The 24,393-nt window shown below is 61.4% G+C and overlaps 1 protein-coding gene across 1 annotated transcript; it reads left to right on the top strand.

Annotated features, from left to right (window-relative positions):
- The first annotated feature begins 19,944 nt into the window (after positions 1 to 19,944).
- EIF1 (eukaryotic translation initiation factor 1) lies at positions 19,945 to 21,269 on the top strand. Its single transcript, XM_072886083.1, has 4 exons — positions 19,945 to 20,106; positions 20,327 to 20,490; positions 20,624 to 20,725; positions 21,052 to 21,269. The coding sequence occupies exons 1-4, from the start codon at positions 20,076 to 20,078 to the stop codon at positions 21,094 to 21,096; spliced, it is 342 nt and encodes a 113-aa protein (XP_072742184.1). The 5' UTR covers positions 19,945 to 20,075; the 3' UTR covers positions 21,097 to 21,269.
- The last annotated feature ends 3,124 nt before the right edge of the window (positions 21,270 to 24,393 follow it).

Below are 24,393 nucleotides of genomic sequence, written 5' to 3'. Positions count from 1 at the left end.
TTCCAGAATCATCATTTTTCTCTCCCCGATTTCATGTCTTTTGTCACATCCCACTAGAAGCACTACGGCACACAGAGGATCTTCTCCTTCCACTTTAGTTCCCAGCACCCAGCGTGATTCAGACCGAAGGCTCCTTGCTCACGGCTACGTTTTAGCATTTCACTGTTGCACCTGAGACGCAGAGGAGCTCGCTCCAGCTCCACCCCGCTGCTCCTTCATGAAGTAACACAAGTGAATCCTCTGTGATATGCCAAGTCGCCCGCGAGTGTCTATCGTTAAAAAGCTACAAATCTATTTATTTGCTTTTTTAACAAGTCTAAAGCCAATGAAAGCTGCTGACTTAAGAGCTCAGTGCATCCATAATCTTTATATGGGCCTACTCAAAGCCAGATGGAAATTTTCCGTCAGGACCTCTATCCCAGGACAAGCACAGACCTGGTAGTATTTGTGTACTGGTACCGTATTTGGCAGAAATCTCGTAGCTCAAAAGAGAAGAAACACCAGTAGTTTCTTCTTACATCCTGGTCTACAGAGACTGGAAAGTCCCTACAGCAGTGCGTTCTGAGTCCGTTTAAAAGGCAGATGCCTCTGGTGTTTCCCAGCGGCACCTGCTTTGCTGCATCACCTTCCACAAACGCCACAGAAGCAGTCTGTGACTTCTAAAAGATTGGTAGAAGCTAAAAACTTCTGTGCCACAATTTCTTCTACCTCATTGCTGAGGCAGGTTTTAATACTTAAATAGTCTAAATCAGAGAGAAAGTATTTGAAGCTACATTAGACACCCCTGCCAGGACACATTACGTGCAATTCCTGATGACAAGAGTATGATCAACTCTTACCAGTGCTCATGCCTGCATGCAGATATGCTTTTTCCTACACATTTGCAGCTGCAAGACACAATGCTAACATAACTCAGCAGGACCAGCAGCACCTGTATCAAAAGTACTGATGGGCAAAGTGCAACACACACAGCAGTGAGGAGCAAGGACACCGCAACCACCTGCGAAGCAGAGGGTTTAAACAGGACAACGCAGAAGAGATGCACAGAGGTGAGGCAATGCAGCCACCCCGATAGCCACGCCTGCATCACGCTATTAAGGGATTGAGCACAGTGATTACAGTAATGCAGCTGGACAGGTATTAGTGTGAAAAAAGCAGCAAAGAACCAGGAAGGGAGACACTCCACTGTTTTATTCCTTGTCGGGGAAAAAAAATCCCTTTACTGATGTTGCGCCAGCTCTTGCAGTATACAATGGAAAATCGCACACCCAACCTGCTGGCCTGCCTGGCTCCAGTGATGTCATTCTCAGCTAAGAGAAGTTCTTTTTTCTTTTAGCAGAGGTACCTGTGAGGTAGTGAAAGAGAGTTATACAGATTAGGAACCCTTTTGTGTTTTCTCTCCTGTGGTGATCTCCTTCCTTCCTGGGGCCCCTCTGGCTGTTTTCACGTTCTAATGCACTTAACTGATTTTGGAGTTGCTAAGATGTTCCCAGAGCCTCACCCTCGGTAATCCATAGTGCCTCCTTCTTTCATCTGTTCCCTGAAGGACACAATAACAACAACACTTTATCTGCATCACTGTTAGATCTCAAGGACTTAATAGGGAGTAACGTTCTCTTTCTTTAGCGGCTCCAGGAGAGGTGGTGTGATTTTTCTGGGCGGCCACCAAGGAAGCAGCTTAACCAGAAACAGACTCCAGATCCTCTCAGTCGAGGGCTCTAGTCTCTGGGCAGCATTGCCTCCGAACTGCTTGGCTTCAGATTTGGATTTTTGACTCCCCAAGCTGCAAAATCTGGGGCTTTGGGATGCACACGTGCCCCATCCCTCAGAAAACTGGGGGAAAGGAGGGGACCTGGGAGCAACCTACCGCTGGCAAATGGCAGAACGTGCAGATGATCGTGCTCAGCTTGCAGCAAAATCTGGGGAAACCTGGCAGAGTGAAGATCAGTGTTCCTGCTGGCCCGCTTCCCTCCGTAGCGGGGGGTACAGGATTACCCAACAGCCGTCGTGTGGGAGCTGTGCTCAAGAGCCATCCCTTGGCCACCCCTGCTCTGAGTTCTTCCAGATGTGCTCGCTTTGCTCATGTTTGCTCTAGCAAACACCCTCCTGCTCCAGGCAATTCCCATGTTGGCCGCGAGCCCCTCACACGGGCCAAAAACTGCGCTGTAAGTTCTGTCCCCCTGCTCAGGTCACCCCCACATTTTAGGCCAAGTTACCAGTCAGCCTGAAGGCGACAACGGCCCTAAAATGAGGCAAAGCCTTGCCACAGCCCCACAGACAGGAATACCTGGATTTAGGGCTTTTCTTTCTGTATGTTCACGACCTCAGCCCATGTTTAAGCTCTTTTATTACAGCTGGCACAGGAGCCAAAGAGGAGATCTGGAGATTGTCCTGCAATATCAGCTTTTTCTGGTCTTTTCCTATCCACATTCTTGCCAGTCAGCTGCTGCCCTGAGCTCTGGCTGAGCTCCTAAACAATAATCCCCAAACCAGCCCCACTCTTCCATGAGAAACCCTTAGCACAAACTTCCCCTTGCGCCGGCTCTGCGACAAGGCATGATTATACAGAGGAGCATGCACAGCTCTTTTATGTCACCAGAAGAATTCAATCTCCCAGGCTCTCCTGAAACACTCACCCACAATAAATTCCCTTGAGATAAAAAAAAAACACATCATAATGTTCAGGAGATGGTATCAGAGTCTGCTCCAGCAAGAAGCATGCCGTAGATGCTATCTCTCCCTCAGGTGTGCTGCAGGGAGAAATAAAGAACTGAACTCCTCCGGTTCACATAGGAAGGGAGGTGAAATTATACATTAGGAATGGACAAGCAGTGCACGCCGTAACCCAGTGTGGTGAGGGCTGGTGTGAAAAGGCCAGGGTCAGTGCGTTGCATTTGCCTCAAACAATAGCACTTAATTGTGCTTTTAATGCAATGAATAAGAGCTAATTAGGAGTCATTGGGTTTCCCCTGTGGGCGAGCTTCTCCTGAGTGCCTATCACAGCAATTCACAGCTCAGTAGAAACTAGCTGAAGGATGCAACCCTGGGAAAGACGTCTCCTGCGTGTAAGGAATGGCAGGCACAAGCTTTACCCTTGCTGACAAGTTTGCTCTGTAAGTTTGAACAACACCAAGAGGGGTAACAAATATATCAAGGTGTGGAGTGAAATATGCTGTCTTTGTTTCTTTCTCAGCTGCTGATTCTTTATCATCTTCTAGGACATGTCCTGACAACCCCCCACATTATCTGGAAAAAAGCAATCCTAGATCTGTTACCATGAAAGGACACTTCATGGTGTGTGTTCAGTGGAAACTCCCTCCGGGCAGGCTCAGGGCATTCAGCCATCAGCCAGCGGCCGGGCCAAGCCACGGCTGGCCCGAGCTGCAGGGTGATGCGTGATGCTCACCCCGTGTGATCCCCTGCTGCCGGCTGTGCTGCCTGCAGGATGAGGGGAGACAGGCAGCACGGCCTCGTCCCCTTTAGCTGTAGGAGGGAGGAGGCAGCAATGGACCCAGCAGGGCGAAGGGCTGACTGGAGGGAAGAGAAGGGGAGTGACTCTATTGGCCTTCTCTGGGCTCCAAACTGGGTCCTGCCAATGGTGAAGCCAGACCTTGCTTTGCCTGTGGGACCCTCTGTCGGCAGCCCAAGGCAGTCCTGTGTCAGCGCCACACTGGGCTCTCGACAAGCCCTTTTCTCCACTCGGTGCAAGTGGAAAAGGTGATGCTCCTCCGTCTCGGCCCGTGCCCCAAGCTGTTTGCAGAGCGTCAGGCGAGGTCCTGGCCCTGCATCATTTGATGCTTCACAAGCCACCCCCACCAGTGAGCACCTTGCTGGAGCACAGACCTGCTCCCCGGCCCGAGACCAGCTCTGCCCGTTTCGGCACAGCATGTGCCAAGGAGATCCCCTTACGGGAGTGATTCCCAGTGAATCAGCGCTGCAAACGCAGCCAGTTCACACGCTCCGTTGCTCAGCTGCGGGAGCAGATCAGCGAAGGGGCTGGGCAGTGCAGAGCGATGCAGTTATCTCTGCTTTGCTTCGGGGATCGCAGACCTGTCTGGCACTAGACAGCCTTTCAACAAATCATTCAAGCTCTTCCCCCAGGTCCTGCTGCAGTTACTCATCCTCGCAGCCACCCAGGTGCTGTGACCGCCTATCGTGCTGTCAGCTCACCCAACCGAAGGCTGGCTGAGCACTGCTGTTCTGCTGGCATGTTTTAACAATAACGATACTGAATCACTTTCGATCACAACCAGTCTTGTCCCCAGTGACTGGCTCGGCCCTTCTGCCCCTGCCTGGGGACAAGGAACCCGTTCCAGTGAGCTCAGCGCCGTGAGCAGCTCGGCTCCCTCTTATGCTGGAAGGGCTCTCTGGTGACATCCCGGCTCTCTGGTGACATCCCTCTTATGCTTCAGGGCTCAGGCCAGTAACAATACGCAGAGCCATGGACCAGAATTGGGGATTCCCCGGTCCAGAGCCACCCCGCAGTGGGTGCGGGACCGAGGCTCTCCCTGTGAATGTCTCTGAGCTGCAGAGTCAGAGGCATGACCAGAGAGTCGTTCCAGCTGGTGAAGGGAGGACAGATGGACAACAAATCACCGCTTGTTTTAGTCTAGACAAAAGAATATTATTTGTGTCTGAGCAGAGCCAAACTCCCAAGCTATCATGAATTGCTTTAGCTTTATCTCCACAGCAAACTCCCACCTTTGGAGTTTCCCACATTATTTTTTCAGTGTCTGTCTTCCAGATAGCAAGCAGCTCTTGCATTTCCTCATTCTGCTGGTGTGGAAATACGATCACACCCTGTCTCTGCATTCCTCTCCCCTCAATGAGCATGGCAGAGCAGGCAGGGAGTTGCACATGTATTTTCCCATGCTGACTGTAGGCAACACACAGCGGCTCCCGCATTCATTCTGTGCCCATACCCACTGCACCTGCAGTGACTCCAGGCCAGGTCTCCAAGCCACAGATGGGAACCCCGGCTTGGGGACACTCATGATGCTGGCGTCGGGGCGAGGCAGATGCTCACATCAGCCTGGAGACACTCGCGCTCACAGAAAGGCAGGAATCACGTTTTTCTCCCGGCTCTGGGGTGCGGCCAGTTACGCCAAAGGACCCCGGGTGGATGTGCCAAACCCGTTGCTGGTGATGGGGACTCCACCAGCCCCGTGACTCCTCCGGAGCAGCCTCTGCTGGCATTTAGTGCCCTCCTGCTCCCAGGGCTTGTCCTGGCCTCTGTGCAGACCCTCCCCACGCACACAGCCCCAGTGACCCAGGAGGATGGGCACGAGCGATGGAAACAGCCCCCACGGCCTGTGCTTTTCTAGCGCTCTCCCCAGGGGAAGCCCCTCTCCCTGGGTAGGACCCTGGCTCTTGGCTTGGTCCCCTCTGGAGGAGGGCTGTGGTGTGGCCCCTCAGGTAGGATTTGCCGTGTGTTCCGGTCCCCTCCCAGCCTCCCCGTCTGTGCTCCTCGAGGGCTGATGGCTGCGGTGGCTGTTGCCTGTGAGAAGGCAGCGAGGCTCCCGCTGGGGCCCGGGCGCAGCAGGGTCTGGTCACCTTGTGCAGTGGGTCCCAGGAGGCCGCCGCGGCTGCCGGGAAGGGAAGGGGGTGCCCAGCCACGAGGCCATTGTGCTGGGGAGATGCACCGCACTGCCCCAAAGCAGTTCCTGTAACCAGACTGCGCCGTCGCTTCCCACATGATTTAATTACTTAGCCGCTTGTTAATCCGTACTTGGCAGCCAGTTTTCTGAAGTCATTACCAAAACCGAAACAGCCCGTGCCTACCAGAGGTCCCTGGCCATAAACCTCCCCCCATCCATCCCCAGCTTCCCCCCGAGGACCAGAGCCCCCCAGCCTCGCCACCCCACCCACGGCTCTGCCAGCCCCCGCTGCAGCACCCGCCGGGACCACGCTCCCTGCTCCCCGCTCGTCCCTCGCGCCGTGCCCTGCAGGGCTCCTGGCTGAAGTCCACAGCTCCACCTTGGAGCACTAATGATTTTCTGTACGTGAGTTCAAAGAGAAGAGACACAGCCGCCTGTCAGCTGGCTGTCTGGCATGAGGCAATTACCTGCCTGCGCTTGGCACGGCGCTCGGCTCCGCTCTCTCGCCTGGAGCGCGGCTGATGCTCCTGATACGCAACAGTAACGATGAGCTGCAGCTTCGGAATCGGCTCTTTTGCCTCTGTTATTTTTTATTTAATCCAAATAACTGTGCTCAAGCAGTCACTGCAGGGAAGAGCAAACGCTCGTGATTCCACCTCATCCCTGCCTCGCCGCACCGTACCGCGTAGGTGCGGGGCTGCACAGCCAGGGCCCGTGCCGGTTTGGGGTGCCGGGTGCTGCTCGGCTCGGCGGCGTCGCCTGCCCAGCCGGCCCGGGCCGAACACCCCCCCCGCCTCCCCGGTGCTGCGCGGTGCGGAGCCTGGGGCCGGCCGAGCATCCCTTGGGCAAAGCTGCCGCCTGGCCCGGCAGCCCCGGCAGCGCAAAGCGGCGGGAGCCTCGCCGGTGTGGGTGCACGCAGCCCCGCGGGGGGACCGGGAGGGCCCCGCGCCGAGCCGAGGGGCGATGGGGTGCGCGGTGGGGACCCGCGCTGGGCTGGCACCTGCACGGGGCACACGCTGGGGACCCGCGCTGGGGATGGCGCTGGGCTGGCACCGGGCCCTGCCCGGTGGCACCAGGCCCTGCCCGGGGCCGCGCGGGGGACCCGTCCCGGGCGCGCGCGGCCCCGCCGGCTCGCGCTGGGCGCGCGCTGCGCCGCGCGGCGCCGCAGGGCGGAATCGCTGCGCGCGGGCGCCCCCTGCTGGCGGCGGGTGGCGCGGCGGGGCGGGGCGGGGCCCGAGCGGGCGGGGGGCAGGGGGTGCTGGGGTGTGCGGGGGCTGCAGGGGGTGCGGGGGTGCTGGGTGTAGGGGGTGCTGGGGGTGCGGGGGGCTGCAGGGGGTGCTGGGGTGTGCGGGGGCTGCTGGGGGTGCGGGGAGTGCTGGGTGTAGGGGGTGCTGGGTGTGCGGGGGGCTGCAGGGGGTGCGGGGGTGCTGGGGTGTGCGGGGGGCTGCTGGGGGTGCGGGGAGTGCTGGGTGTAGGGGGTGCTTGGTGTGCGGGGGCTGCAGGGGGTGCAGGGGGTGCTGGGGTGTGCAGGGGGGCTGCAGGGGGTGCGGGGAGTGCTGGGGTGTGCAGGGGGCTGCTGGGGGTGCAGGGGTGCTGGGTGTAGGGGGTGCTGGGGGTGCGGGGGTGCAGGGGGTGCTGGGGTGTGCGGGGGGCTGCTGGGGGTGCGGGGAGTGCTGGGTGTAGGGGGTGCTGGGGGTGCGGGGGGTGCAGGGGGTGCTGGGGTGTGCGGGGGGCTGCTGGGGGGTGCGGGAGTGCTGGGTGTAGGGGTGCTGGGTGTGCAGGGGGGCTGCAGGGGGTGCGGGGGTGCTGGGGTGTGCGGGGGGCTGCAGGGGGTGCGGGGAGTGCTGGGTGTAGGGGGGTGCTGGGGTGTACAGGCGGCTGCTGCGGTGTGCAGGGGGCTCCTGGCATGTACGGGGGGTGCTGAGGCGTGCAGCAGGGTGCTGGGGTGTACGGGGGGGCTTCTGGAGTGTTCAGAGGGGTGCTGGGGTGCGCCAGGGTGTGCAGGGGTTGCAGGGGGTCCTGGGGCGCGCCAGCACGTGCAGTGGTGCGCAGGGGTTGCTGGGGTGCGTTGGGGTGTTGAGGGCTGCGCAGAGGAGGCGCTGGGGTGCACGAAGGTGTGCAGGGAGGATGCAGGGGTCTGCCAGGGTGTGCAGGGGTTGCTCCAGTGCGGGCAGCCGTTCCCTGCCTGCGTCCTGCCAGGGCCGCTCCCCGCAAAGGGCTCCTGCAGCGCAGGGGACCCGGGGCGCGCTGTGCATGGGGCCCGCGGGCAGCACCCTGCAGAGAGGCAGGGCATGGACCGCCACACCGGTGAGGCTTCGTGCATCGCATCGGGGCTGGCCGCAGCTCTCGGGGCTGGCCGCAGCTCTCGGGGCTGGCCGCAGCCGGGCCCTGGGCTCCTGCCCTCACTCTGCGCCCTGGCAGCCCCGTGGCCGGGCAGGCAGCGCCTGCTCCCGCTCCCGCTGCAGGCAGAGCCAGGCCCTCGGAGCCACCGCATCGGTGGGTCTGGCGCTGGGCCGGCGCCTGCGTCCTGCCAGGCAGAGCTGGGCCCTCGCCCTTCTCGGGTGCAGAGGGGAGGAGGCAAATGCGAACAAGCGTGTAAGGGTGTGCACACGCGTGTGCATGCACGTGTCTACGTAGTTCTGGCTCGTTGCAACAGATGGCACCACTCGCTGCTCACCGCTCCGAGAGGCTGGCAGGGAAGCGTCCCTCTGGCACCCCGGCTGTGGCGTGCAGCCCCTGCACTGCCGTCAGCACACGGGGTTTCGGTGGCTGCTGTCTCTGCTCTGCTGCAGCCGACAGCCCTTGGCCGCGCGCCTATTACTGACCCCCACTTGCACAGCACGAGCACACAGAGACCCGGCTGTGGTGTGCAGGAGCAGTGCAGGGCTCCTTCCCAAGTGGTTTTCCCCTCTGGGGATACCCTCAGCGTGCTCATCCCGCACCCCGCACCCGGCTGCCAGGGGCCGGAGGCAGCCTGGCCCCCACGCACTGCTCTGGCTCCAGCTGTGTGGCTGCACAGGCCTCCCCTGAGATGGGCCAGACACCGTCAGCCCCATGCAATGGCCCTTTATTTTGATAGCCCCACGAGCCGAGGCGCTTCGGCATCCGCTGTCTCAGAGCTGTCAGAAATATGTCTGCTGGCCCAGTGGCAACATCATGGGGACGGTGCCTGCAGAGCTGGTCAGGGTGAGGGATGCTCGGGGCAAGGGCCAGGCCAGGCTGCAGCCCAGCCTGCGTCCTGCACGGCCAGACCCACCCCGCAGACCCAGGGAGGTGCCTTTCTCCTGGGTCTGCTGAGACCCTGGGAGTGGGACACTGCCTGCTCCGGCACGGAGAAGGCTCCATCCCCTGGGTGCAGCGTGTGGGTGTTCAGTCACTCCATGGGACATCTGGGCTGGAGGACGTGGGGCTCCACGCCTGCACGAGCCCAGTGGGGTGCACCCACCCAGCACGCTGACTGTGGGTGCTCCCCTCCGCACCGCCCGGCCTCACCGCCCCTGCGGTTCCCGTGAGTCAACGGGCGCGTTCCTGGGGCAGGAGGGGACATGTACGCTGCAGGGACAGGCCGGCTGCGTCACCCCCTTTCGCTCCCATGCCTGGAGCTGGGGCGGCCCAGCTCCAAGCTGAAACTTGTCTGACAGTAATTACAGGGGAGACGAAGACTTCAGAGGATTTACATTCCTCTTGGGCCACACCTGGGAAACAACTTTCACCATCAGCCAGTTCCTGAGAAATAACTCCACCTGCGCAGCCCAGCCGCAGCCCCGCCCGGGGAGCCCGGCAGGCTCAGGGGACGGGGGGGTCCCATCAGCCCCAACTCAGGTTTGTCCTGGGTGCTGCAGACAGCCCCGTCCCCTCTCCTGCTGCCCTGGGAGCTCCTGCAGGCTCCGGGGAGGGCTGGCGCCTTCGTTCCCTGTGCGGGCTGCAGTGCGGTTCAGTGCCCCGACACAGCTGGGTCCAGCTGTGCTTCCCCAGGGGGTCAGAGCCTGTGGGGCTTTGCACCGGTGTCCCCAAGAGATTGGAGCCTCACAGGTGGCCAGCCAGGCCCTTCACCTTTGCTTTGGCTGGGGACAGCTCCCCAGTGACTGCCCAGGACACAGGGCTTGGACCCAGGGCTGTTGTTAGGGACAGGGGAACTCGTGGGAACTCGTGGGACGCGCTGGGGTGCAGGGGCCGTTTCTGCTCAGGGCACTTGTGTCTGCCCACAGCCAGCGTTCCCCAAATTACAGACAGGGCTGGACCCACCAAGCCCCTGCAGACACATCCCATCCCTCCTGGCTGGTGAACCAGTGGGGAAGGACCCGAATCCCTCCTGTCCCCTCTGCCTTTCCCTGTTCCCCATGAACACGGAGAGATGCAGGCAGCCGGTTCCCCGAGCCAGCTTTGCTGCACAGCCCTCACTGGAGCTGCCTGCTTTGTCCTCCAGCCACTGCTGTGTTTCCCACCCCGTGTCGGTGACCCAGTGTTGAGGCCACCGTGGGATCGCTGGGACACCAGGACTGCCGTCCTGCTGCAGGCTTTGTCGGGTGCGTGCTGCAGCAGCCTGGGCTGAGCACCAGCAAAAGCTGTCGCAGGAATGTGAGCATTACTGCAGCAAGGCTCTGCACCCAGCACCGGTCCGTGGCTCATTGGCAAGACCAGGGATGCGGTTCACACCAGGCAGGCCAGCGCAGCACACGGTGCAGAGCTGGCACTGCCAGCCAGGCAGCAAGCCCTTTGGGTCCTGCAGCACGGGGCCTGGGAGCTGGGGCTCCATGCACGCCGTGCATGGCGTGTGGGTCCCACGGCATGGGGCTGCCCTGTGCTCAGACTGCGGTTCCCCACCTGCGTCACCTCCCCATGTCCCTCGCTCTGCAGACAGGGTGCTGGGACCCCAGCGACTGACCCTGCTGGGGTTTGGAGCATCGGCTCCGCAGGGTCCCAGGGATGTCGGCTGCAGCCCAGCTGGGGGAAACAGGGCCCCATTTTGGCCTCCACGACCTCCCGGGAGCTGCTGGGAACGGGCGGCGTCAGCACAGCACCAAGTCCAAGGTGTTTTGCAAGCAGGAGGGAGCGGGTGGTTTCCTTATTAGGCAGCGCAGCGGCAGCATCTCCCCGAGGCGAGCGGGCGGCGGGGCGGCACACCTGGCTGGCAGCGCCTGCGAGGGCGGCGGCGGTGCTGACATGGGAGATGGGAACGCGCAGGCAGGCCCCCGCCTCGCTAATCACAGCCTGGCGCTGGGCGTGGGGGCAAGCCGAGGCAAGGACGCGGCAGGGCGGCCGTGTCAGCTGAAACACCGGGCTGACACACCTGCGATTTACCCCATCGCCCGCTGGCTCCGGGGGGTCTCCTGTTCAGGGGTGCATGCTGGGGGCTGCTGGGCAGCCTTTGTCCCCTGGGTTGTGTTTGCTTCCAGCGAGGCTGAAGAGCTCAGAAAGAGCCTCCGGGTGGGGAAGGCTGCAGGGGCTGTTTATTCCTGCTCCTGGTTCAGGAGCAAAGGCAAAGACTGAAATTCAGCCTGAGCCTGTCCTGGAGCAGGAGGATGATGGGGGAACAGGGAGCAGGGCAGTGTCTCCACCTCCGACCTCAGCCCCATGGGGTTTCACCCAAACCTGGCCCCAGCCTGGCGAGAACCTGCTGCCGGGCTGGGGTGCCATGGCCTCGGGGCCAACACCAGGGCTGGCACCCGGACCCTGGGCTTCCCTGTGCCCCCGAAATCTGCTCAACCTGCCAGCCCTTCCTGCCCTGTGCCACCAGCCCCCAGACCCAGACGAGCTGCAAGCTCCCGGCAAGCTCAAGACTGAGCCCGTGGCACGAGTGCAGCAAAAACTGCAGCAGAGCCGTTTGCGGAAAGGCGACGGCTCCATCTTGACCTGGTTTTCCAGGGAAGCCCCGTGCCACAGGCTGAGCACATGGCGGCTGAGCAGTGCGGTTACGGCAATGCCTGTGCTCAGGGGGAGCTGAGGGGATTCAGGGTCCCTGGGGAGGGCAAATCCCTGGTGACATCTCTGGGGTGCTGCTGCTGGGTGAGGCCCGGCAGGTCTGCAGGCAGATGGGTGCTTGCCTCCCTCATGTCTTGTAGCCAAAAGAAGGGCCTGTGGCCGAGCTGTTTTCCAGCTGAACCCCCAAGGCACAGCCTGCCAAGTTTTCCCTGTCCCCCTGCCAGGCCCGCGCACGCTGCCAAGACAAGGGGCCTGAGCAGCTCTGTGCTGCCTGGCGCCATGGGACAAGCTAAACACGCTGCTCCTGCACCCCCGGGGTGCCCGGAGAGCCCTGGGCAGCACAAGCGGGCACAGGAGGGCCAGGCAGCTGCAGAACATGGCAGCAAACATGAGCTGTGGCTCCGAGCTTCGCAGCCGCAATGCCCTGAAGGACCTCAGGCACCCCAGGGCCTGGGGTCCCCACAAGCGTCCCTCTGTCACTGTAACCTGTGCTCTCTGCAGCCCGGCTGTGCCCGCAAAGCTTCCCCTTCCCCAGGGCCAGCCTGTCCCCGTTCAGGTCTGAGCATGGGAAGCACCCAGGGTGCCGGGACCCCAGAGCGTGGCCGGCCCCGCTGCTGGCTCCCGTCCCAGCTAGGCAGAGTGGGTGCCACGGCCAAGTGTTTGGTAAGAGGCTAATCTCTGCAGCGCCGGGTGTCGTGCCAGGTCGGGGCGGGCAGGGCTGGGCTCTGCCAGGCGTGCAGGAAGAAGGGCTGGCCGGCAGCCAGTGTTTGGCCCCCGGGGAGTTGCTGTGTGTAGGCAGGGATGAGTGTGCCTGGCTGTGGGGCAGGGAAGGGGCAGGGCTGAGGCTGGAGGGACGTGCTCACACCCCTCGCAGTTTTTGCCTCGTAAGTGAAATACAAACTGGAGCAAGGCAGATGCTGACCAAGGTGTTTGACCTGCCCTGCCCCTTCTCTCTGCTCAAGTCAGCAGAGTGGGGACAGCCAGGCTCTGCCTTGTGCTCACCATTTCTGCTGCTGTTACCCCAAAAAGCTCCTGTCCCTTTACCCCGGGTCAGCAGGAGGTGGATTCAGCCCGGTGTCCTCTCCCTGTCACACCAGGGCAGGGTAGGATGCCTGAGCTCTTTGCAAGCTGGGCTGGTTGGACGGCAGGGCTGGTTCCTCCCTCGGCATGAGCAGGAGGGTAACCCCCAGCCTGGGCTGAGATGCACGGGGCAGTGCAAAGCAGGTAGCAATGCTCCGGGGAGGGAAGGGGCTGCTCCTCTCCTGGGCCTCGGAGCCTCCCGGACACGTGGGGAGAGCTGCACGGCAAGGCTCTTCCCCTCTTCCCCTCTGCCCTTGCTGTGCCGCAACAGGGGACTCTGCTCTGATCCCTGTTGTGCGAGGCAGCAGCGGCAGCACGGGGCTGTGTGTGAGGGCGCTTGGGAGGAGGGTCTCACTGCTCTTCCCTGGGCATTCGGGGTATCCTCATACCTGGGCACCCAGCATGGCAGGAAAGGGCCCAGACTGGGCTGTCCTCTGTCCACAGACCTCCCCAGTGCTAGTGCTGGTGCTGGTGGTGAGCACCACAAGTCCTCCAGCAAAGGCCCTTCCCAGGGTCTCTCTGTGGCCCAAATTCTCTCCCTGGCACGGAGCAGGGAGCTCCCTCCGGGCTTGGGTGAAGCTGCCTGGCTCAGCCAGAGTGGAGGGGGAAGACACAGCAGGGGGGGCTGCAGGGCAGGACTGCCACATTGCCCCTACCCAGCTGGACGGGGGGAGGCAGGGCTGGAGCTGTGCAGGGCAGAAGCAGCGGGAGATGTGTTACATCCCTGGCGGGACCCCTGTGTCCTGGGCTGTTCCTCTGCCACGCTGGCCAGCCCCGCTGCATCCCAGCGAGGGAGCTGGCGGGAGCAAAATCTGGCACTTTTGCCCCTTCCCATGGCACCCGGAGCAGCTCTCCGTCCCGACAGCGTGACCCAGGTGTGAAAAACTGCAGAAAGCAGGATGTGCCTGGCAAAAGCACGTTTGTTGGCGTGTGCAAACAGGCCGTGCCAGGGCCAACACATAGAGCTGCCATGCAGGGGCGATCCCTCCCTCCGCCCCGGCACAGCCTGATGCCGAGGCTCTGAGTCAGCCCAGGACTGGCTGCGCCTGGTGCTGGCACTGCTGCGCTCCCGTCCTCCATCAGAAGAGACCAAATGCAAGAACCCATCACAGCTCTCCCTGTCCCAGCTCCTCAGGCTGCCCTCACCACCTTGTCTGGGCCCCTGCGCAGCAGAAAACCCTTCACACTTGCTCCCCATCCCTAAGTGGGGGGGAGCAGCCGTGGGGGGCCCAGAGATGTCTCTGGGGACAGTGTGGTCCGTGCACAGGCGTCACCATGTCTCAGAGCAGTGGCTCTGCTCTCCACCAGACACCCGCAGAGCCGCTGGGGACCCCGGGACGCCCTGGCAGGGCCTGCACTGCCCAGGAACAGCCCGGCCCCGAGCAGGCGTCTGCTTCGGTGCAAACTTCCCACAGCCCCATGGGCAGAGCAAGGCCAGGCAGAGCCGAACAGGCTGCCGGTGTGCTGAGAGCTGGGCACGAGGGCAGGCAGGGAGCTGCTCCCACCCTTCCCGCTCCCTGCGATCGCTGTTCCCGTGTCAGGTTTGCTCCAGGCTGATGCTGAGTCCCCAGGTGAGGGCTGGGGCTGTCCGGGCCCCGGTGACCCTGACACGGTGGAGGTTTATTTGATGCCTTCCCTTGCAATGTGAGCACTGAGCAATGTGTGCATGGGGGCCTGAACCCCGGCCAGGCGAAATCCCCGTGGGTGCTGGACAGGCCTCATCCTGGCCCCGTGCCGGGAACCGGCCGGGGCTGCAGCAGAGGGTGTAGCACCCCTTCTCTGCAGGAATCGTAGAATCATAGAATCACAGAGTGCTTTGGATTGGAAGGGATCTTTACAGGTCATCTAGTCCAAGCCCCCTGCAAGAACAGGGACATCTGTAACTAGATCAGGTTGCTCAGAGCCCCGTCCAACCTGTCCTGGAATGTTTCCAGGGATGGGGCCTCCACTACGTCTCTGGGCAACCTGGGCCAGTGCCTCACCACCCTCATTGTAAAAAATTTCTTTCCTAAATCCAGTCTAAATCTGCCCTCCCTTAGTTTAAAACCATTGCTCCTTGTCCTGTCCCAACAGGCCTTGCTAAAAAGTCTGTCCCCGTCTTTGCTGTAGGCCCCCCTGAAGTACCGGCAGGCTGCTATAAGGTCTCCCCAGCCTTCTCTTCTCCAGGCTGAACAACCCCAGCTCTCAGCCTGTCCTCGTAGCTCCAGCCCTCGCATCATTTCCGTGGCCTCCTCTGCACCCGCTCCACCAGGGGATCCCCCAGCCCCTGGACAACCCTCCCTGGGACAACCCCCAGCACCCCTGCACAGGCATGCGGGGGCTGAGCCCAAGCCCCGAGGGATGGAGCAGCTCGGGCTGCAGCCCCCCGCCCCGCTCGGGCTCCCCAGCGCCCACCCGGCGTGGGCCGGACACGGGGACGTTCCCAGCCGGGGGAGCCGCGTTGCCCCCGTTGCTTGGGCGCAAGTGCGGGCAGGGAGAGGCTGAGCCGGGCTGCGAGCCGGGCTGCGGGCCGGGCTTGTGCCTGCTCGCCAGCCCCAGCGGCTGGGCTGGGCTGAGCCCGGTGCTTAGACCTCTCCTGGCACCTCGCGGAGAGGAGAGGTTTCACAGCCGGCGCTGGGAAAGGCAAAGGCTGAGCAGCGCGGAGGAGGGCCCCTGCCAGGGGAAGGGGGAGCTGAGCGGAGGGAGCGAGGGTGAATAAACGCCGTTAGGGAGCCCTAACTGCAACACACCAGGGGCCAAACCGGTGGCCAGGGGTCACTGGGCTAGACGGGAATCGGGACGTGCCCTCGCTGCGCGTCGCAGGGGAGAGGGCTGGGCCGCGACGCGCCGCAGCGCTGGGGAAGGTGCATTTGAAACCCTTCTTCAAATGTCTGTGCTAGAGCACATCCAGTGCCTCCATCCCAGGAGCGTCCGACAGACGGATGGGTATCGCAGAGAGCATCCCACAGGCCACGGCCCCGACCTCGGGTGGGCAGAGATGGGTTCACTTGCTCATTAAGTAAACACTTTCAGGGTCTGCAAACTTTGGGACGTGAATTGCCAGGAACGGCTGTGTAAGGAAAGGGAATGCGGTGCTTGAGCAAATAGTCTGGGATTCCCTGCGCCGCCTCTGGCCCGGTGACAGCTGGGCTCACCCCAGCCATGCCTCAGCTCTTTCCAGGAGCAGGTTAATCACCAGGACTAACGCCTGTCAGTGCTGCCTTCGCTGATTAATGGGATCAAATACTGTACATCAAAAATCCGGCTCATCCTGAATCCAAGTCTGTGCGGTCACACAGAGGCTGCAGGAAGGATGTTAGAGGAGAAAAGCTGGTTTCTAGGAATGTCCCAGCCCGGAGGGCATTTCTGAGCTTCCGGAGAAGCAGTGAAGCGAAATGCTGGGATGATTCCTCCCTTTCTGCTACGCTTCCCAGGTGTATTGGAGGGGCCCCGAGACCCCCAACTCAGAGCACAGGGTGAAATGGCCTTGCAGGACTCAAAAGGGAGAGACCTGCAGCAACCCAGGGCTGGTCGCCCACCCAAAAGCACCCGTGAGCACCTGGAACCACCGTCACCAGACCCCTGCACACAGGGTTGAGCTGCATCGCCCCAGGGTCGCCGGGCCTGTCGTGCTGCACAAACGCAGGTGCACCCGGGAGCGTTTCCCCCTGAAATCCTCGGGTCTAGCAGGAGAACTGATGCTGGGCAGCCCCTGCCCTCGCCATCAGCGCGCTTCCTCATCGCAGGGGCCCTCTGCGGTCCCTGTGTACGACTCGCTGCTAAGGGACAAGATGGTTTCCAGAAGCCACCCCCGGCCCAAAGCATGACTGCAGAGCCATCTCTTTGACTGAGGGGACGACACGGACACAGACTGCTCTGGGCCCTCTCTGCTCCTCCTGCTGACCCTAAACCAAACCTGGCAGCTCACCAGACATTGCCACGGCCCCACGCACTGGGATTTTCCTGTGCACAGAGCCGGTGTTGAGCCTGGAGAGGACGGAAGGAGATGGTTAATTGGCAGGCACTGCAGCAACTCGGTGCTACCTGCTGAAAGCGTTGCTCTTGCAAAGGAGATCAGCATTGCCACCTCGTGGGGAGCCCGGGACAAACGTCTCCCTGGGACGAGGCACCTCCTCGGGCGGGCAGGGAGGCAGGAGCAGGTCGGGACCCAGCACCCAAAGATGGGCAGAGGCGAGGAGGGTGCAGGGGGCTCAGCCCCGGTGCCCAGCCGAAGCCACCCGAGACTGCAGGTGCCTGCTCTGAATCCTGCTCTGAAGGACGAAAAATTGATGCTAACATTTCCCTGATGGCGTTCAGCCCATCACCAGCGACGGGCTTAGCTCTGGTGTCTGACACGCACTCGCCCCTTTGGTACTTTACCAAAGGCTGCGGGGGTCCAGTGGCGAGGATACAAACCCCGGCGTATGGCATGGACCCTGTGAATCTGCAGCGACGCTGATAAATTGACTCTCTGGGGCATCCTGGGGCATCTCAGACGTGAGACCAGTCTGCCCACCAGCAGACATAAGACAGGGGGTACCAATGACTGTTCAAGTGCTTGGCGTTGAATTCGATAAACAGTCCCTTTGCTGCAGTAAGGGCTTTGAAATGCCTCCAGCAGAAAGATGCAGTAGATGTCTAATTGCTTCTTGGCTGTCTGGATATGGCTGCTAGAGACGGTTCCTTTTTGGGGAGAAAAAGAAAATCTGATCAGAAAAAGAGGAGAGAGAAGAGCCATCTGCTTGTTCATGATGGTCGTGGAGCAAATTCACATTTTAATGAAAATTTAAGCCAGTTTGCCAGCTGATCTGTCACCCACGGACATACAAAAGTGACAGATGCTTTAGAAACGCTAGAGAGACACTGAAATACAGCAGCGCAAATTATTCCTTCTACCTAGTGCAAGATAAACCATTTGCCTTTATCTCAAATAAAACCCCTAAGAATGATGCAACATCTAAACCATGTAATGGCTGCCAGGACCCACAGATGGCAGCACACCCAGATGCCAATAATCTGTCAAAAATACGTAGTATTTTAGAGATGGCTCCCAAAGCAGGGCAGGAACACCTACACCATGAGAGTTGAGGCCGCAGGAGATCTAAAAGGAGCTGATAAGCTCCGGGATAAACAATCCACAGCCCAACAGATGCAACGCAACAGACCCATGTCCCCCTGGGGACAATATTCCTGCTCAGAATGCAGCTCTAACTCGCTCCCAGAGGAGCGTTTACACTCCGTCTGGATCTATATGGCTTTTGACGCCATTAATTGTCTAGGAGATTTACTGTTCTTCGTATCTGGGGTTTCAGTGTATTTTTAGAACACGTAATACATCTTTGAGCTGGATGTGACGATCATCTGCCAGCAGCCCCCGCTCTGCATTGAGCTGAGCCAGTGCTGGGAGACGCTCGTCAGTTTGCGAGGGGTTTTTAGCCACACAGCAGGCACCAGGAAAGCGATAAATTGTCTTTCTTTAGCAGCTCGTACTGAACAGCGAGACCCAGGGTCCTGGCCCCCAAATTAGGACTTGGACACAGGATTAAGCACATCTGATTTTGAAGTACGTGCGGTCACGTCTCCATCCACAGGGCTTTGAGGCAAGGACCAGACCTGATTTCGCCAGTTCCCACTGACCAGCGACCGGGGCCCTGAGGCAATGACCGGTGGCTTTGCCCAGCAGTCCCGGAGCTCTTGGGCAGCACAGGCCATAAGCCAGCAGCTGACGGGGTCCCCGAGGGACCCCCACTCCACGTCACATTGGGGTTCATCGCTCTGCTGAGCCGACTCCTGATAACGCCTTTGTCTCAGCACATTACAAAAGGGCAGGGACTGCCCCTTTCCAAGCGCCGTGACCAGCGTTACTGGGATGTCCCGACCGAGGCAGGCCATCACGATCCCCCAGCCATGCAGCACAGCCGGGAACCGGGGAGGCGATGAGCCGACGCAGCCACGCTGCACCGGCCGTTCAGGACGGACAGCAAAGAGGGATCGAGTTCACCCTGCAAGGAGGACTTAAGTCTTGCCAATGTCTGACTATCTGAGTTGAAATACAGTAAGTGCAAGGAGACTCGTTTTACATGTTTAAAGAGGAAAAAAAAGCTTCTTTTTCAGGCAGATTCAGATGATACCTTGAGTGTTCCCCCTTGGCATCAAAGAGCCCCCAGGCCCTCGCTCAAGAACATCGTGTTCTGCAGCACCCTGGTGTCCTCAGAGCATCTCCCTGCCAAGCAGCCTTGGGAAACGAGTACAGAAGCCTGATTTCTATGTGCATATGGCGCTGTACTTGCTTCAAGGGTGGCTGTCATCATGGTGATAGCCAAGTGACAAACATACGTCCACAGGCAAGCTCTCCAGTCTGAGTCTGAGTCTTCTCAGGCTGGAGCTTGTAGAGAAGTCATCCACAAAGCACCCGTAGAGGTGCAGCTGTGGAGCACAGGGTGGATGAACTGGCCTGCGCTGGGCTCAGCGAGGCCAGACCCAGGCTGCGAGGGCCCACACAAGGTAACTGGGATGTGGCAGTGTCACCCCCGGGCCGGCAGCGCGGGGGATTACTGTGCGTTTTGATCATCGGGAGATAAAACTGCTTGACTGGCAGAAACCCAGGCCCTCTCCACACGACACGGGCTGGAGAGCAAACGCCTCGTGCACCCAGGGGAGCCCCGTGGGCCTCGGCGACATCTCCGTTCAGCCTTCCAGCAGCTTTCGGACGTGAACTGCATCTCACTGCTGCCAGCTCCCGCTCCCAGGCCCGCCCGGAGGGTGCTGCAGCCGGTCACCGCAGCCGCCGGACGATGCCAGGGGACGGAGCAGGCCGGGCCGGGAAGGAGCCTGGGCACCGCACTGCGCAGGGGGTGCCGTCCCACCTCCGGGATCCTGCACCCAAGGGCCTTGTCTCACGCCGGAGGCCTCGATCCCGCCCCGGCTTGTGTCACACACTCCGGGGACCGGGCCCCACACCGGGGCACCGCTCCTCCGGCCCCGCAGCCCGGCCAGCCCGCCGCAGAGCTGGGCCCAGCGAGCCACCAGGGGGGCAGAAGCCGCGGGCGAGGCCGGCAGGGCGGCGGGGGGGGACCGGAGGCGGCGGGGCCGGGGCGGGCGCTGCCCCGAGAGGCCCCCGAGGCCCGGGCTCGGCGCGGCCCCAGGCCCCGCCAGGCGCCGGCGGCACTGCGCATGCGCCGCCTCGCTCGAGGCCGGCCCCCCCGGCCCGGGCCTCCGCCGCGCATGCGCACGCGCCTCTCGCGCCAGCCGGGGCGCGGCCGCGCTCGCCCGTGCGGCGTGACGCCCCCGCGCGGCGGCCAATCGCCGCCCTCCCTTCCCGTGCGTGCTGGCGTCACACGGAGGCGGTATATAAGCGAGCGGCGCCAGTCCCGCCCCCCTGACAGCGTCTCGAGCCGCCGCCGCGAGAGCATCCTCCGCCGAGAGCCGCTCGCGCCGCCGCCGCCCCGCCGCCTCCGCCGCCGCCTCCGCCGAGGGAAGGGAAGGGAAGCGTATCGTATGTCCGCTATCCAGAACCTCCAACCCTTCGGTGAGGCCCTTTGTGCGGCGGCGGGGCCGGGCCGGGCCGGGGGAGCGGCCTGGCAGCCCCGCCCTGGGGCGGCCCCGCCCCGTGGCGCAGTTGCTATTCCCGGGGCCGGTTGCGTCAGCCGCGGGGGGGGGGGTGGGGGGGCGGGTCCTGCCTCTGACGGGCGGGCGGGCTGGCCAATGGGGAGCGCGGCGGGCCGGGGTCTGACGGGCGCTCTCCGCAGACCCCTTTGCTGATGCAAGTAAGGGTGATGACCTGCTCCCTGCCGGCACTGAGGACTACATCCATATAAGGATCCAGCAGCGGAACGGCAGGAAGACCCTCACCACAGTCCAGGGCATCGCGGATGATTACGATAAAAAGAAACTGGTGAAGGCCTTCAAGAAGGTGGGGGCTGCGGCGGGGCCGGGGCCGGGGCTGCCGCTGCTCCCCGGCGCGGTGGCGGGGCTGGGGGCTGCGGCGGCTGGGAGCGGCGCCGGCCGTTTGTAGCCTGCTAAGGAGGCCTTTCTCTCCGCCGTAGAAATTTGCCTGCAATGGTACTGTGATTGAACACCCCGAGTATGGAGAAGTGATTCAGCTGCAGGGTGACCAGCGCAAGAACATATGCCAGTTCCTCGTCGAGGTAGGATACCTCTGGTCTGCCGCGCGTGCTAGTGGAATCGTAAACTAAACGTGAGCCCCTTATTTTAGTAACCGCACGGGCTCTAACTTTCTTAGCGTTCAAGGAGCAGGCTGACGGAGGAAGCTCTTTCTCTTCTTCTTGAAACTCTTGCTTGAGGCAAATGCCACCCAGCAGGGCTTTGCAGTTGCAGTCTGACCTTCGTTCCATACCTTAGGGGGGAGCAGAAATTTGACGGTTCTACAGTGTCTGCGGCGCAGGTGGCGTACGGATGCGCGCAGAGGCCTGGCTGCTTCAGCGTGCTGTAAAGTGCGTTTTCTTTCTTGCAGATTGGACTGGCTAAAGACGACCAGCTGAAAGTCCATGGGTTTTAAGTGCCTGTGGGTCACTGAAGCTTTATGCAAGAAGATTTCCGTACCATGAAATTCCCATCTGTCCCTTGTCATAAGTTTAAAAACCAGCCAGTTTGTGTAATGTAACCATCTTGGGTCCACTGTTCAGTCTGGACTAGTGTAATTCAGTGATGTAATAAACTGACAAGAGCCCATGCTATCTCGTCTTGCTGTCCCTCATTTAACAGAGGTAAATCGGGCGTTGGGCATGGTCCAGCCTGAAGCTAAAAGTAACCAGATGGTCCAAGTTAAGCCAAGGGACTCGGCCTGTCAGTCCAGAGACTGTCCGGATCGCTCCTCAGTCCAGCTGCTCTTCCATTCCCATGGACGGCAATTCTCGCGGTGCCTCCCGCGGTCCTACACGGAGCGAGGCACCGAGCGCGAGCTGTGACATGGCACGGGGAGATAGCGCCTTCCCTCTAGGCAGTGTTGGCTCCTGGTGGCAGAGGGATTTGGGGAAGCTTGACTTGGAACAAGAGGAGTGACTGAAGAGCGACTTCAAGGCTGGATGTCTGCAGTTCAGGCCTGGCAGGTGCTGGTACCCTACACGCCCCACGGTACCGGGCTAGCGTACCCCAAGGAACCGTTGCCTTGGGTTAAACTTTTGACAAGGGAGCAATTTTGGACTAATGTAACAACTATCATTGTAGATAGAGCCGCAGAGCTTATGTGTCGCTAGCAGCTGCTGCCTAATGCCCTGTGAAGTAACAGATTCTTGGTTTCATTTTAATGTTTTATGTAATGTATTTAAAGTCTTATTTAAATAAAAATGGTTTTCCAAAGCATTTGCTTGGTGGATTCAGTTGCTTTCCGGAGCCAAAGCGCCTTGCCTTCTGTAAGCAGTGACCCTGGCTCCGTGCTTCTGGTGCTGTTGGAGCAGGAGCCTGGTGGGCTTCCCTCCCGGGGGTGGGAGCAGCCCTGGGGTGGGACGTGCAGCCCCGGCAGCTCGGCGGGGTCCTGGGGAGCGTTTCCCACTGCGACCCCCTGCAGAAACGGGAAGAGGAGCACCCGCGGTGTTGTGCGGTGCTGCGCCTTCTGCCTTCCGGTCTGGAGTTGGAGTAAACAGCCTGCGAGGGGCTGGGTGTTGAGTCATTCCCTTCCTGGGCCGGAGTTCGTTAACCCGAACGGAGTTCTTGCTGCATTCCTGTAAGCCTGGCTGGGACAGTCAGCACTTCTGCTGCCGGCAGAGACAAACCGCTGCGGCGAGGAAGGGGGGGCCTCTGTCACCAAATCCAGGCTCTGCCGCAGGCCGGGCGTGGGCTGAGGGGCCCCCCAGGAAGCAAGAGCGAAGTCACCTGGGGTAGAACGTGCCCTCTTAGAGCAGCACCGCTTATGGGGGCTGGCGGCCGCCCTCTGCGGAAGAGCAACATCGAATGTACTAGAGCTGTAAGAGTGCGCAGAAAGTCTCCGAGTTTCCCTCTTCGGCGCCCCTGGCCCTGTCCGTCCCGGGCAGGCGACGCTGTGGCTGCAGACGTGAGCCTGCCCGCTGCGAGGGCCGGGGTGCTCCGGCGAGGCTCGCTTGCACGCTGCGCGGTGGCGGAAACACCGGGAGCTGCCTGCGCAGCCGCTTGCGCTTCTGGCAGCTTTCTAAGAACAGAGTCTTGTTTGTTCACTCCCCGCCTGCAACAATCCTGATTTTCCACCCCTTTTCCACGCGCTGCGGTGGAGCACTGGGTTCGCTTCACCGCAGTTTACTTTCCTGGGAGACTTTGCTCTCGGAAACCAAATTGCCTCGATCCTGCGAAGCACCTACGTGTGCACTGAGGAGGCAGGTGACCTCGAGCCCTGCCTGCACCTCGGAGGGCCGGTGCAGGCAGCGCTGAGACCGGCACTCACGCTGGGGTGTGCGTACGTGCCTGCAGCCCGACGCAGCGCAACCTCCGGTCTGCTTCTGCTCCAAAAATTCAACTTCCCCTGCCTGCACAGGGGCCTTTCCGAGCGCGTGGAGCCGGGCTTTTCCCCGCTGGGGTTTGCCAGGCTGCTCGCAGCCGTTCAGACGCAAGAGGGAGGCACCGCCTTGGCCCAGCGTTGCTCTGCCAGCATGGCCCAGGCTGGGCCAGGGGAGCCGGACCCGGCTGGGCAGAGGCGAGGGATGCTGTAAGCACGGGCTTGCTCGGCTTTCCTAGGCCCGTCCTGGCGCGGCGCGGCCAGGGCTGGCAGAAGGGACCAGCCCGAGCGCCCGCGGGCCTGGCTGCAAACCTGCGTCAAAGGGCTGCTGAGCCCATCGTGCCGGAGGAAGTGGCCGCTGTGTCCCTGTCACCCTGACGGCTCATTTGGCCCAGATTGAGCCATTAAAAGCCAGAAATTGCAAAACAATTTGTTTGTTCCTTGCAAAAGAAACACTGTAGAGCGAGCGATCGATCGCTGCAGAGCACGGGAGATGCCGGGACGCTGCCGCCTTCCTGCCCATTCAAAGCCCATTTGTTTTGGGGTTGTCTGAGGAGCACCGATACCATTCTCCGCAAGCGCCGGGGGCACGGGCAGACAGCACGGTGCACCCGATCCGTGGCACGTCACTCACATGTGTTTTATTGAAGGAGGGAGACAAATGTTCTCTACAAATACAACGAGATGAGGGTAAATACGGGCAAGAGGAACTATCGATGTTGAAAGAAAAGACGAGCGACAGCAGACAGGGATTTGCCGGAGGGGGGGGAACGCTGGGGCAGGCCGTGCTCGACAGCAGGGCGTTACTGAGCCTTGGGGTGGGCATCGTGTGTCCCCGACCGGAGCTCCGGGGTCTGTCACCGCGCACAGACAGAGGCAGTGAGCCGTGCCCACCCCCTCCGCGACACCCCAAAGCTTTTCAGGGTGTGGGGAGAGCTACAGAGCTGCAGAAATGGGCTGCTCCGGGGCGCGTGTCCTGGCAAAGGGCACAGCTCCCGGTGCCACGTTGGTCCCAGCCTCGTGCTCCACCGAGCCCAAGCAGCCGGAGCGCAGCACCCTGGGGACCCCCGTGACACTGGGCTTGGGGGGGGGGCGGGGGGGGGGAGCCCCCTGCGTGTTTGTAACTGGGGTAAAGACGTCTCGGCTGGTGCCAACCTGCGGCCGGGCGAGTGCGGCAGTGTCAGCCGGAGCCACGCCGCGGGGCCGGGCACCGCGTGGCAGCACGCAGCCGCTGCTCCCCGGGCCGGGCACCCCAGACCCCCGCGAGCCCCCACCACCGCCCGCAGCCCGAGCTGCCCCTCGGCCCCCGCACAGGCGTCACCTCAGCCAGGGCACGGCACGGCGTGACAGCCATGGCGCGCGCACACACACGTCCTGACGGGGACAACGGCC

This window comes from Ciconia boyciana, chromosome 22 (genome assembly GCF_034638445.1).
Source record: "Ciconia boyciana chromosome 22, ASM3463844v1, whole genome shotgun sequence".
NCBI classification, from domain to species: Eukaryota; Metazoa; Chordata; class Aves; order Ciconiiformes; family Ciconiidae; genus Ciconia; species Ciconia boyciana.
This window is presented reverse-complemented; position numbering and strand designations above follow the sequence as displayed.

Coding starts and splice junctions, on each gene's coding strand:
- EIF1 (XM_072886083.1), top strand. CDS start 20,076: ATGTCCGCTATCCAGAACCTCCAACCCTTCG. Junction 20,107..20,326: donor CCAGAACCTCCAACCCTTCG/GTGAGGCCCTTT, acceptor CGCTCTCCGCAG/ACCCCTTTGCTGATGCAAGT. Junction 20,491..20,623: donor TGGTGAAGGCCTTCAAGAAG/GTGGGGGCTGCG, acceptor TCTCCGCCGTAG/AAATTTGCCTGCAATGGTAC.